Genomic DNA, 13977 nt, shown 5'->3' on the forward strand with positions numbered 1-13977 from the left:
AAATAGGTTCATGATCTTATTTGAATATATTTTTGAATTCATCAATAATCAAGAAGGGAATCTAAGAATATTGGATCACATGAATGTTTATCATGCCTTAAAGTACACTTGGGCTTGCTGAGTGGTGTCCCAATATTGTTCACTACATAGGTCATGCATTGTAAATGCATATTGTGTGCCTCTGGCTTATCATCACTCAATAGCACTGATTATGTCTTTGCCTTGAACTCAACTCATAAAGGGAGTAACATTATTTATGAAAGCAATTTTATATTGTTACTGCAATTCAAAACAGTTGATCAAACCAACAGTACAAGTGTTTTGCATCTTCTACCTCAACATTAATATAACACAATTGAAATTCTTTTCACTCAATCATGTTTTTTCTAACCTGACAATGGTTGAGCGTACAGTATAAATGTCTGCTTCTGTTTTCAACACACTTGTACAAAATGATATTGGCTTATGCTCGAAACTGTTTTGCTGTGGTTTAGATGCAGTATCTCAGTGAAACCCACGACTTTATTTACTTTTTTCATTTGGCCTCAGTGTACGTGGTACAGTAGCTATAGAGTATGCCAGGGTAAACAAATCAGACCATATCTTGAATAATGCATAATGCAGTGCAAAGTTTAATGTTACTGTACCTGTAGGTGTTTGCCCAGGACCAAGATTCGGAGAAGAATGCCGTGGTGAGTTACCAGATCCTATCTGACATTTACAACAGCACCGACTTCTTCCACATTGACAGTAACAGCGGATTGATATTCATGGCACGCCTGCTCGACTATGAGCTCATCCAACGCTACAACTTCATTGTCAGAGCGATGGACAGTGGAGACCCTGCGCTCAGCAGTGATGTTAGTGTCACTGTGACTGTTACTGACACAAACGACAACCCACCTAATTTCAGCCAAGCTCTGTATGAGGCCTTTGTCAGCGAGCTGGCTCCCCCAGGGCACTTTGTGACTTGTGTCCAGGCGTCGGATGCTGACATCTGTGATGCTCAGAGGCTGAGGTAAAAGATGTTTTATAAAGTTGTTCAGTTCATTATGTTTAGAAAAGCACATTTCTTATAGGTAATCTTGTTTTTGTGTTTCGGTCAGAGTTATTTTCACTCCATCCGTTATTTGTCTTTTTTTTCACAATCACAAGCAACAAAAGTAGATACATTGTGTTTCCAGCATCTTCTGAGCAAAATAACGCTGTACAACGTAAACACCATTGTGCTTGGTTTTTTTTAATTTGCTTTCAGATACAGTATTCTCTCTGGGAATGAGAAAATGACTTTTATGATGGAGCCAGATACAGGGGTGCTCAGTCTGTCTAACAAGAGGAGACAAGGCATGAAACTCTCGTATCAACTCAATGTGTCTGTGTCAGATGGAGTCTTCACCAACAATGCTCAGGTGAGACAACTTACAATTTAGTTCTATCAACTGATTTGCTCTTTTTTAACCTTTGCAGCGTGGAAAGCTGAGGGCAACCACTCGCTTCAAATCTATTGCAAACATTCACAGCTGTCGAGTATGACTGCTGTTTTCTACCCCTGGCTGCTGAGCAGCTCTGCAGTTGGAGGTTAATGTGTGTTTTTGTCATATCAGATTTACTGTGAGGATGAGCTGCCAACTGGGAAAAAAATGTTCACATCTGTCTCGCAGTGGTAATTACAAGTGGGACTATCTCTGATAGTCTACATCAAATGTTGAAGTGATAACATGTCACCCAATTCTTTTGGTTTTTCATGTTCTTCTGACATGATGTAAACACTGTGTACCTCCACAGTTTGCAGTTGCTGAGTGTTTGCAGCTCCGTAAATCGCCATTTGATCACAAGCCTGATGCTCTTACTGCTGGTGTGCATGCCATGTTGATGTGATCATGTTTGACAAATCAGCCAGTGATGATTAATGTCATGGCATCAGCAAGATGTCAGCAGACATGAGGATGAGGATGATGATGATGATGATGATGATGATGATGATGATGATGATGATGATGATGATGGGAGAGGATTATAATGATGATGGTGACCCCCAGGTGATTGTACGTGTCCTGGGAGCTAACCGGTACAGCCCAGTGTTCAGCCAGAGGTTCTACCTGGCTGAAATCCAAGAAAATGCCCCTCCAGGGTCAAAGGTCATTCAAGTAAGTTTGCCTTAGTAATATGTCCATCAACATTTTAATAGGAAACATCCTTTATGGATAATGTTGTAGAACCTTGCAATGGCTAATCTGACATTATTTTCTGCATCTCTTTATGGACCTGCAGGTTCGTGCTACAGATGAGGACTCCGGGCTGTTTGGCCAGATCAGCTACTCCTTCATCAATGACCTAGGGAAAACTCAGTTCACCATTGATGCAGATGGATTCATATCCACTGTTCAGAAATTAGATAGAGAAAATTCTCTTAACAAGGACATGGTGCTGACCATTATGGCACTGGATGGTGGAGGTACTGTATTATTTCAACACTGACCAGACTGACAGAATCTTCAAATCAGACAATATAAGACTCAAAAAATACCAAAAAGTCTTTCCTCTAAATCTCGCAGGCCAAGCATGCACGAGTGGTCACTGTTCTTGGTATATGCACTGTAGGTGCCGCCTGTAAGATCATAGCTTTTGTATAATAAGATCCCACACTGAGAATGAATGAATATTTAAGCATATTCACATTACAGATGCATTCAATTTTATCATTCAGAACTGATTTACAGTGAATGAAACAGTATAATAAGGCAAATTATGTCTGTATTAAAACTACATACATTTAATAAAACCATATGCAGACATTTATGTTCTGTTTTTTTTTTCCCAGGCCGTGCATCGTTTTGCACAGTTCGAGTGGTTCTTTCTGATGAGAATGACAATGCCCCCCGTTTCAGAGCTGTGGAGTACCGTATGAGCATTAAAGCAAATGTTGCCAAAGGTTCCCTAGTGACACAGATCCAAGCCACTGACTCTGATGCTGGGTCTAATGGGAGGGTCACCTACTCCCTTTACAGCGAGGCACGCCTTTCACTGGTTGATGTGCTGGAGGTCAGTACATTTGCTCTTTAATTTTATGCTTTATACTGCTGTACTTTATAAAAACATATTTTTACTATATAGAAGTACAGTATGCTTATTTTTAATAGAGTTGCACACATCTGCTCAGTTCCCTCAAGAAATCTCAAACAAATGTATTTAATGAGAGTAAACCATGTTAAAACTCACAATTTAAGAGATGTTCCCAACTGACACCAGCCCCCCATTTTATTGGATTAACAGCCATCTGTAACTGCAATTATTCATTTTTACAATCAATTCAAAATTGTTACATGTTACATTAAGACTGATGCCACATTCAAGTTAGGCTGTTCTAAACCACGAGCAAATATCAACTATGAATGTAAATGACACAAAAAGCTGTAGTATAAAAGGCTAATATAATATGAATGAATGAAAAAAGTAGTAGTAGTAGCATAAACATATGAGATACCAAGATTAAGCTCAAATAACATTGTTTACTATGCTCTGATTTGTGGAAATAAAATGGACAAATAAAATTCATCAAATAAAATCCTAAGAGCAAATAAAGAAAGCTCTATTACTGGAATTATTGTTTCAGGAGTTGATTTAAATGGCATTGTGATTTTGCTGGTGCCTAGGTGGAGCCAGACAGTGGTTGGATGATGACTAAAAGCACTGTCAACCACCTCCAGGGAACTGTGCTTTCCTTCTTTGTCAAAGCCACGGACGGCGGTTATCCGGCCAAACACTCGCTAGTGTCGGCCTTCATCCATGTTGTGCCACCAGATGCATTTGTTCCCTCCTTCAGTCAGCCTCAGTACTCCTTCACTATCCCAGAGAACACAGCAGTAGGAACTGCCCTGGGGTCTGTGTACATGGTCCCCGGACAGACGGGGTTCTTCACAACAGTCGGAGGAGAGACGCTAGACAGCAACCAGGGAGGGACCTTCCTGGTGGAGAGGGAAACAGGTCTGATCCGTCTGATCAAGCCGCTGGACTATGAACACATCAGCATCTTCCGCTTTAAGGTTGCGGCTACAACAAGAAGAGACCTGATCGAATCTGTCTCCACTGTGGACCTGGAGGTTAAGGTTGGTGATACAGTTCAACATAGAGCTTGTTAGTATTTTGTTTTCCATTTTTTTCATTTTTATTTGAAGTGAATTGAATCTGATTTGTTTCGGCCTCTGAGTGCAATGAAGTAACTACCAAACTACCAAAGAGTGTACCAAAGTGCTCAAAAAAGCCAGAAAATAATATGTGTGTCAAAACAGGTATTGCAGTTAGTCAAAAACTAAATGTATTTATTTTTTTCCATAACACGAGAGCAAGTACAATCTCAAAGTAAAGTGCAATTGTAAATGCTTACAATTTCAACGAATAGATGGACGTCTTTGTTGAAGATAATTTAAAATGTGAAGTACAATTTGGAAATCATACAAACATAATGTAATGAAGAAAATGAATGCAATTTAAATTCCAAATTCATTCGAAAAATTCAGAGAATGATTGAATTGTTGTTGCATTATTTGTCAGTATACAAAATATAATTCAGACTTTGTTGGGCTAATGTGTCATTTTTCAGGTCCTAGATGTGAATGACAACAAGCCAGTGTTTGAGACTAACACCTATGTAGCCACAGTGATGGAGGGGATGCCAGTAGGGACAAGAGTGATCCAAGTGCGTGCACTTGATCCAGACTTTGGCTCAAATGGACAGGTGTGTGAGCGCCAAGTTTGTTATTTTGTTGTTTTTGTGTTTTGCTCTTCAGTTCGGAGTGTTGCAGATGCTTTAAAAAAAACACTGCATGGATCTTTTTTTTTTAAATTGCAGGTAACCTACAGCCTTGGACCTCTGCTCAACTACAACTTGGACTTGACAAAAGACACTCGCTCTTTCAGCAGCCCCATCACTACGGGTTCTGTCTTTGCTATTGACAGTAAAACAGGCTGGATCACCACAGCGGGTCAGATGGACCATGAGTCCTGCTCCAGCTACAGCTTTGAAGTAGTGGCCTCTGATCGGGGGGAGTTACAGTCTCTCTCCTCCACCACAGTGGTAACCATCACTGTGTCAGACGTTAACGACAACCCGCCGCGGTTTGAGAGGGAGCTGTACAGGGGTGCAGTAAAGGAGAGTGATCCCCTCGGTGAGGTGGTAGCTACTCTAAAAACCAAAGATCGAGATGGCACAGATCAGAACCGTCTCGTCAACTTTTACATAACTGGTGAGGAAATTAAGTAGAATACTAACATAATGTAGTTCAACACATTCTGCTGCAGTAATTGTACCTCATTCAGTGAAATGAGCTTGTGTTGTACAGTATGACAATTATTCTTTGGTCTAATGGGATTCCTATTATTAAAGGTCAAATTTAAAATGTATTTCAACTTTAATGTCACAAACAACTAACCTTTTATTTTTTTGTATTTACTTTGTATTTTGTATTTAAGGTATGCATTACACAACATAACATTTCAAGCAAGGCAAAGAAACCCTGTATATTTGCATTTTTATTTCTCAATATAGGTGAAAGAAAAATGCTGAGTTACAAAGTACAGTTTATATTATTTATTTTAGAATAGAGCCAACCAGCCTACAAACTTCTGTTTGAATGATTCTTGCAAAGTGTGTGAAGTTAGTTTCCAATATAAGAAGTTGTCATTTCAGACTCATACATGACTTTGTGTCACTCCTTTTTTATAATAATAAAACACATTTTAAGGACTCTCCAGTAAAACTCTCACCTTGACACTAAGCTTAATGTTTTCCATTCACATAAAATGTCTGACAATAACCAAGGATGATATATTTTGGCCTCATGCTCTGGCATTTAAAAATACTGATTGGCCTAATGGAAGCGTCAAATTAGGCCATAGCTGCTACACCACCGGCCTGGTAATGATAGATGTTTATTGATTATGCCAAAGGGTACCTGCATTACTTGTGTGTGTGTGTGTTTGTGTGTGTGCGTGTGTGTGGGTGTGTGGGTGTTGGTGTGGGTGGGGAGCTGATGCTTAGTCATCTTGTGAATAAATGAGATTTACAGTTTGTTCACAAATCTGTTAGAATGCATTTTCACCTCTTTCTTTGCTGTGAGGTGTCGGTGTTTTAATCCTTATCTGTATAATCTCCAGGTGGAAACCCGCGGGGCGTGTTCGGTCTGGCTCTTGTGCAGGGAGAGTGGAAGGTTTACGTGAGTGGTCTGCTGGACCGTGAGCAGCAGGACTGGTATCTGCTCAACATCACAGCCAGCGATGGCCTATATGTCGCTCGCACTGCAGTGGAAGTAACTGTCATGGATGCCAACGACAACAGTCCCATCTGCAACCAGGTCAGGGATACAGACAAATGGAGATGGGGGAAATAAAAATACGCAAAGGAAACCAACAAACATAGAACAGACTGTGGATTGTAGGACGGTGAAGTATTATTTAGCTTTTTAGGGATTCATGGTAGACTAACCACATTCCTATTAGTGTTTTGTCTAAAAATAGAAATAAAACATCCCTTTTTAATACATCATGATAATACAGTTAATGTATAGTAAATATTAGTGAAACAAATTGACAAATGACATGAATCAGTGGTAAAAAACAATCAACTTTAGCTCAGTGTGGTAATTTCTACCTTGCAACTTTAAGACTCATCAAAAAAAGAGTGTTAATGTGCTGCCAATCACTATTCTATTCTAAAATAGGAAACTCACTGTAAAAAGGGAAGATAATTGGGCTATGCCGTCTTCTGGGAATATCCCTTTTCATTTATAGTATTTTGCTATTTCACATAATTCGTTGAGAAATGTTCCTTTTCCCTCTAAACTTTTACTTATTCTCTTTGAAATCATTCCTCCCTGTCTCCCTGTTCTCTTCCTATATTATTTCTGTTCTTAGACAAGGCAGGCCTGTGCAACTACAAAGTGGTTACTCTGGCATTACACAGTAGCAGCATCAAATGTATCAAAAGATGTTCAGACGCACCCACTTCTGTACTTTGCTATACCTGTGTTGTTCACATTGTTCTCATGTTTTTTTGAAGTGCTAGTACAGTAGGACAGTAATAGTTACATAGTAGTTGTAGTAGTACCTGTTGCTCTAGTAATAACAAGAACAGCATTAGCATTTCTACTTGAAGTAGTGGTAGTCGTAGCAGTCAGTTGTAGAAGTGATACTAGCAGTAATGGCAGTAAAAGTACATGTACTACTGCCACTTCTGCTACTAGCCACAGTGTTAGGCATGGTTGATGCAGTATGACAAATATTAGTAGTGGTAGTAGTAGTAGTAGTAGTAGCTATACTGTAGTAGTTTTAATAGTTCTAGGACTAACCATGTCACGTATGCTAATTTTAGGCATTGTTATCAGAAATTGCAGTGGTTATTGTTTGATAATCATTTTTTGAATAGTTTTAGGGATGCAACTAAAAATTATTGATTATTTTCATCATCAATTAATCTGCCAGTTATTTTTTTACTTGATTGATTATCCATCATAATAGTTGCAGATGACTTTTCTGTCGATCGAGTAATCAGTTAATCAACTAATTATTTCTTTCCATTACTCTTAATATGATTAAGTCAATCACAGGATAGTCTTGCTTTGCCAGACCCTCCTCCAAAGTGTGCTGAAGAAGGGTCTGGCTACTCCACACAGCATTCGGGAATGGGAGCAAAACGTGCTCTGGTTTAATGGCATTTCTTTAAACCAGTTTACCTTTAAATAGTCGTGCGAGAGAAAACTCAGATTGGACAGATCCACCAAATTTAAAATTCCAACACAAAGAAAGCCGAAGGAAACGGAAAATACATGCACCCAGCGAAATTTCCTCTAGCACTGGAGCCATCCTAGAAGTGTAATGCGAAGGATATAGACTAATCACAGGATAACCCTTAATTACCGAGCAAAAGCAGCAGGGTGGAATATACTGCAGTAGTTTTCCCATTGTGCTGGTCTGTGTTTGGTGAACTAGTGAGGTCACAAAGTTCATTTCTAGAGGCAGTCAGTGGCAGGAATAAAGGCAAGGTTAGAAAAGGGCACTTAAAGCTATTGTGCTCGTTCTAACAACAGGGATAATGACTGCAGCGCCCAGCAGTTTAAAGTGTTTTTTGATGTGTTGGACAGATGTTGCTGTTTTTTTTCAGACAGTTGAATTTCACTTTGTGCTTGTATATCCGGTGTGTGTGTGTGTTTGTGTGTGTGTGTGTGTGTGTGTGTGTGTGTGTGTGTGTGTGTGTGTGTGTGTGTGTGTGTTTGTTGTGCCAGGCGGTGTATAGTGCCTCTTTTCCTGAGGACATTCCCACTAACAAGGGCATTCTGACAGTGGGCGCAACAGATGCTGACTCAGGCTCCAGCGCTGAGATCCAATATTCACTGTTTGGCATCGGGGTTGAAGATTTCTACATGGATGCAAACACTGGTACATTCAATTTTTATTTTCATTTAGGTTTTTGTGTGATCAAAATTATATATACATCACAGATTAAACGTCCTTTCTACAGCTTTATACGCCTCTCCATTTGTGTCCTAAGGAGAGCTGCGTACGGCCACGGTCATGGACCGAGAAATGACGCCCACCTACAAACTCATTGCCCAGGCAACCGATGGAGGAGGGCTTTTCTGCCGCTCTGACATTTCTCTTAAAGTGTTGGATGTGAATGATAATGCCCCCTCTTTCTCCTCTAGCCATTACCTGGCTAATGTGTATGAGAATGCTGCCCCCAAGGCTTTGCTTACCCGGCTGCAAGCCAGTGATCCTGATGAAGGTAAGCTAATATGATGTTATAAGCTGGATGTGTAACATGTCAAGCGAGGATGATAATGAGCATAGAAAGTTTCCCACTTAAACTAAATGCAGGTGCAAGCCAATATGTCACTGAGCATTCAAACTGCTGACTTGTCCATAAGAAACATTCTTAATTAAGAGGAAAAGAGACACATTATCACACACAATGTACAAAATGAATAATAAAACAAAGATTACCAAGAACAGGAAGAAGAACATTTTGACATGGATAATAAGTCTTGGTTGTGCATGAATTTGTCTTCTATTGTCTCCAGGTTTTAACCGTACAGTAGTCTATTCTCTGGTGGATTCAGTCAACGGATTATTTTCCATTGACCCGATATCTGGAATGGTAATTTTGGAGAAATCTCTGGATAGAGAGAGCCGTGACTCTTATCGTGTCCGTGTCCAGGCCACTGACCAAGATGGACAACAGGGAGCGCTGTCCTCACAGGTTGGTGATCCATCTGACACATATTCAATCTCAGTGTTTTTTTTCGTGTTATCCAGTATCCACTAAACCTAACTGCAGGGAGTATTATTCCAAAAGGTATTCATGATCCCTCTCAAAAATGGCATTCATTCTAAAAAAGTTAGTTAGTTAGCTGATATAAGCATGGCAATTAAGATGATTCAGAGTAATTAACACAGTTTCTGAGTAATTTACACCAATTTCTAAAAACACAAATAGATATGAATTTGTTGTCAAACCCTTTACCACAATAATGCAATTTGAATTGATACCCTACATATTAAGTGGTGCATTAGCCAGCCATGGATTCATCCATCTAGTGATGTGCAATCTGTATTTCTGTCCATACACATGAATAAAAAAAAAAGCAAATAAATAAAAACAGTTTATTGAAGACATCAGATAAAGAATGTTGTAGATTTAATCAAGATAAAGCATCATGAAATTATGCATTAGGTGGGATGGGAAAGATGGGGAAGGTGACAGTTGCAGACACAGAGGCAGTGCAGAAAAGAGGAGGAAAACAAGTGAAACAGTGTTAGCTCTCTCACACTCACTAGGCTTTACTTCTCTTAGGTCGTTAGACAGCCAGAACAAGCCATAACTGAAAATAAACCCCAGGCAAAAGTGAGGTCATGTGTGGCCGTTTTTGGCTATATTGTAGCAGGTATCATTACCACTGCTAATACAAGTGGCAGTAGTTAGCTGTAATAGCAGCAATAGCAGGGGTAGTAAGAGTAATAGTAGTATAGTAATGATACCAGGAGATGTAGTATTTGTAGTAGGCACAATAATATAATAACAGTAAAGGTAGCAACACTGTGGCCTCCCACTTGCAGTAAGTGGAACTAAAATCGAGTTTGTTTCTTCTATAATATGACTCCGTACCATATACTGCTGGTGTGTATGCCAGGAAAGACTAGTAGGACAAATATGCTGAAGGTCTGATAAAGAGACTGATGAAGGTAGTTGGAAAGCAGCTGGTCCTGGTATCCATCTGTGCACTTTTCCATCCACCCATTCTACCTATTTCTGTTATTGACTAGAGCAACACATTCTAATACCATCATTGGTATTTCTAACTTAATGCTTAAGTTAAAAAAAATCTTGGTGTGCCTGTTCTTGCACACGCATGCTAGACCATAGAGGCCACTCCGAAGGGTCTGTGCACCATCCTCCCCAGTATAGTCCAAGAAGGGGTCCCAGATTTCGAAAAAGCGAAAAGGCATGTCTCTGAGCCAGAAGCTAATAGCTTCTAATGGGAGAAGTTCAAACACACTCTGAGTCCATTGTGAAATCGTGAGAACAGAGTCCGAGATCCACAGAAGAAGAATGCATCTCCTTGCATTAAAGAGAAGCACCTGCAGCAGCTTTAGTTTGGAGGAGCCGAGACCCAATGCTTAAGGATTTAACCCCAGAATACAGCTGGCGGGAGTTAGAGCTAGTTTTTTCTTGAATATAACATAATTTTCCTTACATATTTTGACCCAGAAGTCATTAATGAAGGGGCATTCAAATATATAGTGGAAATATGTACCTTCAGAAATCTTACATTTATTACAAAATTTCAAGAGCAATGAGTTAAACTTATTGCGTTTCACCGGTGTGATTTGGAGCCTGTGTATGACCCTAAATTGCATCTCCCTGACTTTGTTGGTAAATAAGCAACCTGCAGGGCCTGACCCACACAAAAGAACATTTTTTAACTTTACTCCAAAAAAATAAAATCAGTAGAGCAAAAACAGCATTTATCTAACATTTATATAGCGGCCAAGAAATCCTCTTTGGGGCTTTGGTGGACACAGACTTCAGTTGATTTTTTACCTCATTCCCTTATCATGTAGAGCCTTTAATATATTTGCTCCAATTTATGTCCATGTCTGTGGTGCTGAAACTGAACTCTGAGGCCCGGGAGCAATGCAGAGAAATGAGTTGATATCTCCCTCAGGTTGATTTGACCATTTTGGTGCTGGATGTGAATGACAATGCTCCAGTCTTCCAGAGGAGGGACTACGCTGTTACTATCCCTGAGGATGTAGCCGTGGGAACCGAGGTGCTGCGAGTGTTGGCGTCGAGCGTTGACATTGGACCGAATGCTGAGATCACCTACAACATCCGGTCGGGCAACGAGTTAAGAAAGTTCACCATAGACAGAAACCTAGGTGAGCAGAGGTCCTTGAATGTGCTGGTTACTTGCAGAATGTTTCAGAACTAAAACTCAGCAGAAAAATGTCTTGTATGGAATCCTATATATGCTGTGCTATGTGTATGTTTTAGGCTCTATTTCTGTGGCTGATGATTTGGACTTTGAGGTGTGTAAGGACTACTACCTCACCGTTGAGGCCTGGGACAGCGGGAACCCTCCTCTCAGCACAGCTACCATGGTAACCATTGAACTCATGGATGTCAACGACAACGCTCCAGCCTTTAGTCAGGATATCTACAATGTTCTGGTCAGCGAGGATGCGTCTGTTGGGCAGACAATTACAAGGGTAACATTTAATTTGTTCTCCACTTTATATTGGTCTTTCTAAACATTTATGTTTTTTTCATTAACTTTAGCTTCACTCCATGTGTGTATGTGTGGGGTTTTCTAGGTGTTGGCAGAAGACTTGGACAGCCAGGTGAATGGGCGAATAACCTACTCCATCCTGAAAGGCGACCGTAGCAACCACTTCTGGATTGACCCTGTAACAGGACTGCTCAAAGTCAATAAGCGGCTCGACAGAGAACTAGTAAGGATGCATGTTTAAGTACAATATCTCATAAACAATCAATGGAAATGTTCTGGTTTATGAGCACAGGAAATACCAAGTCCACTCAAAGTCAACACCAAATGAAGTCTCATATTATGCAAGCATAACAGTGCTGCTAACAGTTGCCTGATACATACAGATGCTATGGCACTCTCATCCCCTCCTGCTCCATCTAGGTATCCAGGTACTCTCTGTTAGTGCAGGCGTTCGACAGTGGCTCTCCTGCCATGTCCTCCACTGTTACCCTTAACATCGACATATCTGACGTTAACGACAACCCTCCCGTCTTCACTCCTCCCAACTCCACCGCCGTCATACAGGTAACAGTCTGTGTGTGTTTGCTTATATTAATGTGTTTTTGTGCTCAGGTCACCTCATCTCCTCTCTCTCTCCATACTTCCAGCTAAACCAAGCTGCTGGCACCACCCTGCTAAAGCTGTCAATCAGCGATAAAGACTCCGCGAGAAATGGCCCTCCCTTTCAGTTTCGCGTGGTGTCAGGAAATGAGGGGAATTTCTTTTCCCTGGATCAGACTGGAACTCTAAGGTCCAACCGTTTGTTTGGCCCTGAAGCCCCCAGAGAGTTCACACTTGAAATCCAGGTTAGCAACGGGTGTTTTTATTTAAACACTATTTATGCAGGAAAAGTTGACTGATAAATACACTGTGTTTGCATGGTTACACACAGAAGCTATTGACACCACTAATAAAGGGGGTCTGTGCTTTAATATTGACAATAAGGTTTTTGTTTCAGTTCCAGATACATGGCTACCCATATTTATTGTTTTGAGTGTAAACACAATCTTACCATATGACCTTCTTATACCCATCTTCCCCAGTAAGAAATTGTACCCAAATGCAACTAGCAATAATTAGTTTAAAGCAGTCCATAATATTTCAGCAGAACTTTACCTCTGTGTCTTTTCATCTGAGTTATTTCATGACTTACTGTAACTTTGTTTTGGTCTCTTAGGCAAGTGACTCCGGTAAGCCAAGTCTGACCTCGTCCTCCTGGATATTTATGAGAGTCATCGGGAACAGTCAGTATAAGCCTGCTGTCTCCCCCCTGGAAATCTTCATTGTCATGGTAACAGATACCTTCCAGGGCGGCCTGATTGGTCAGATCTATGCAACTGACCGTGACCCCAACGACGTGCTGTCATTTACCCAGAAGCCTCAGCCCAAGAGCATGTTTATTATAAACAGACAGGATGGCAGCATTGTGGCTCTGCCAGGCCTGGAACCTGGCAGGTACACATCACACCACACAAACACATAACTCACTCTCTAGGCTAAAAACTGGTTCAAATGCAAAAAAACTTATTTTTGTCAAAACAAAACACATGTCCTTGTTCTCTCTTAGATACCAGATGAATGCCACAGTGAGTGACGGACGTTTTGCTGTGATAGCCGATGTGTCAATCCAGGTCGAACAGGTGACAGATGTGCTGCTGAGTAGCGCCCTGACCTTACGTTTCACCTCCCTGTCCCCGGAGGACTTGCTTGGTCGCTACCTGAGCCAAATCAAACTAATGTTGCGGGGACTAGCCGGTTGGAAATGGTCACCAGGACAACAGGATCCCCTCCACATCATCAGTGTACAGCGAGTGATGGGGACATCTGACGTGGACTTGCTTCTGGCCATGGAGATGCCAGAGACATCAGGCAGCGGACGGATGGGTGGGATCTACTCCCAGCAAGAGTTGTCTGCAAAGCTGGAGGAAGCAGCAGTGCGGGGCCAGATTCGAGGTGTCCTGGCTGGGGCAGTGGTGGTGAGCAACGCTTGTTCTGGGGAGCTGGATTGTGGGAACAGGATGTGTGAAAAGACACTGGAGATGGAGGGGGACTCGCCTGTCACTTACAGCACAGAGAGGGTCAGCTTGGTATCACCAAGGTTCAGCACAACAGAGACCTGCACCTGCCCTGGTGAGCACTGCACTCTTGAAATCTAACT

General features: G+C 41.1%; 1 protein-coding gene across 1 annotated transcript in view; it reads left to right on the forward strand.

Moving 5' to 3' along the window:
• The window catches only part of fat3b (FAT atypical cadherin 3b), a 69248-nt gene that overhangs the window by 33090 nt on the left and 22181 nt on the right, over positions 1 to 13977 (forward strand). The window contains exons 22-40 of the mRNA XM_078266721.1: positions 654 to 1018; positions 1256 to 1409; positions 2040 to 2147; positions 2272 to 2455; positions 2822 to 3042; positions 3654 to 4106; positions 4601 to 4735; positions 4850 to 5243; positions 6154 to 6350; positions 8277 to 8430; positions 8543 to 8776; positions 9072 to 9250; positions 11217 to 11430; positions 11546 to 11760; positions 11866 to 12003; positions 12201 to 12344; positions 12428 to 12625; positions 12997 to 13274; positions 13387 to 13949. Coding sequence (XP_078122847.1) covers positions 654 to 1018; positions 1256 to 1409; positions 2040 to 2147; positions 2272 to 2455; positions 2822 to 3042; positions 3654 to 4106; positions 4601 to 4735; positions 4850 to 5243; positions 6154 to 6350; positions 8277 to 8430; positions 8543 to 8776; positions 9072 to 9250; positions 11217 to 11430; positions 11546 to 11760; positions 11866 to 12003; positions 12201 to 12344; positions 12428 to 12625; positions 12997 to 13274; positions 13387 to 13949 — 4528 coding nt within the window. The remainder of the gene's footprint in view (positions 1 to 653; positions 1019 to 1255; positions 1410 to 2039; positions 2148 to 2271; positions 2456 to 2821; positions 3043 to 3653; positions 4107 to 4600; positions 4736 to 4849; positions 5244 to 6153; positions 6351 to 8276; positions 8431 to 8542; positions 8777 to 9071; positions 9251 to 11216; positions 11431 to 11545; positions 11761 to 11865; positions 12004 to 12200; positions 12345 to 12427; positions 12626 to 12996; positions 13275 to 13386; positions 13950 to 13977) is intronic.

The sequence above is a fragment of the Sander vitreus genome, chromosome 13 (assembly GCF_031162955.1).
Source record: "Sander vitreus isolate 19-12246 chromosome 13, sanVit1, whole genome shotgun sequence".
NCBI lineage: Eukaryota > Metazoa > Chordata > Actinopteri > Perciformes > Percidae > Sander > Sander vitreus.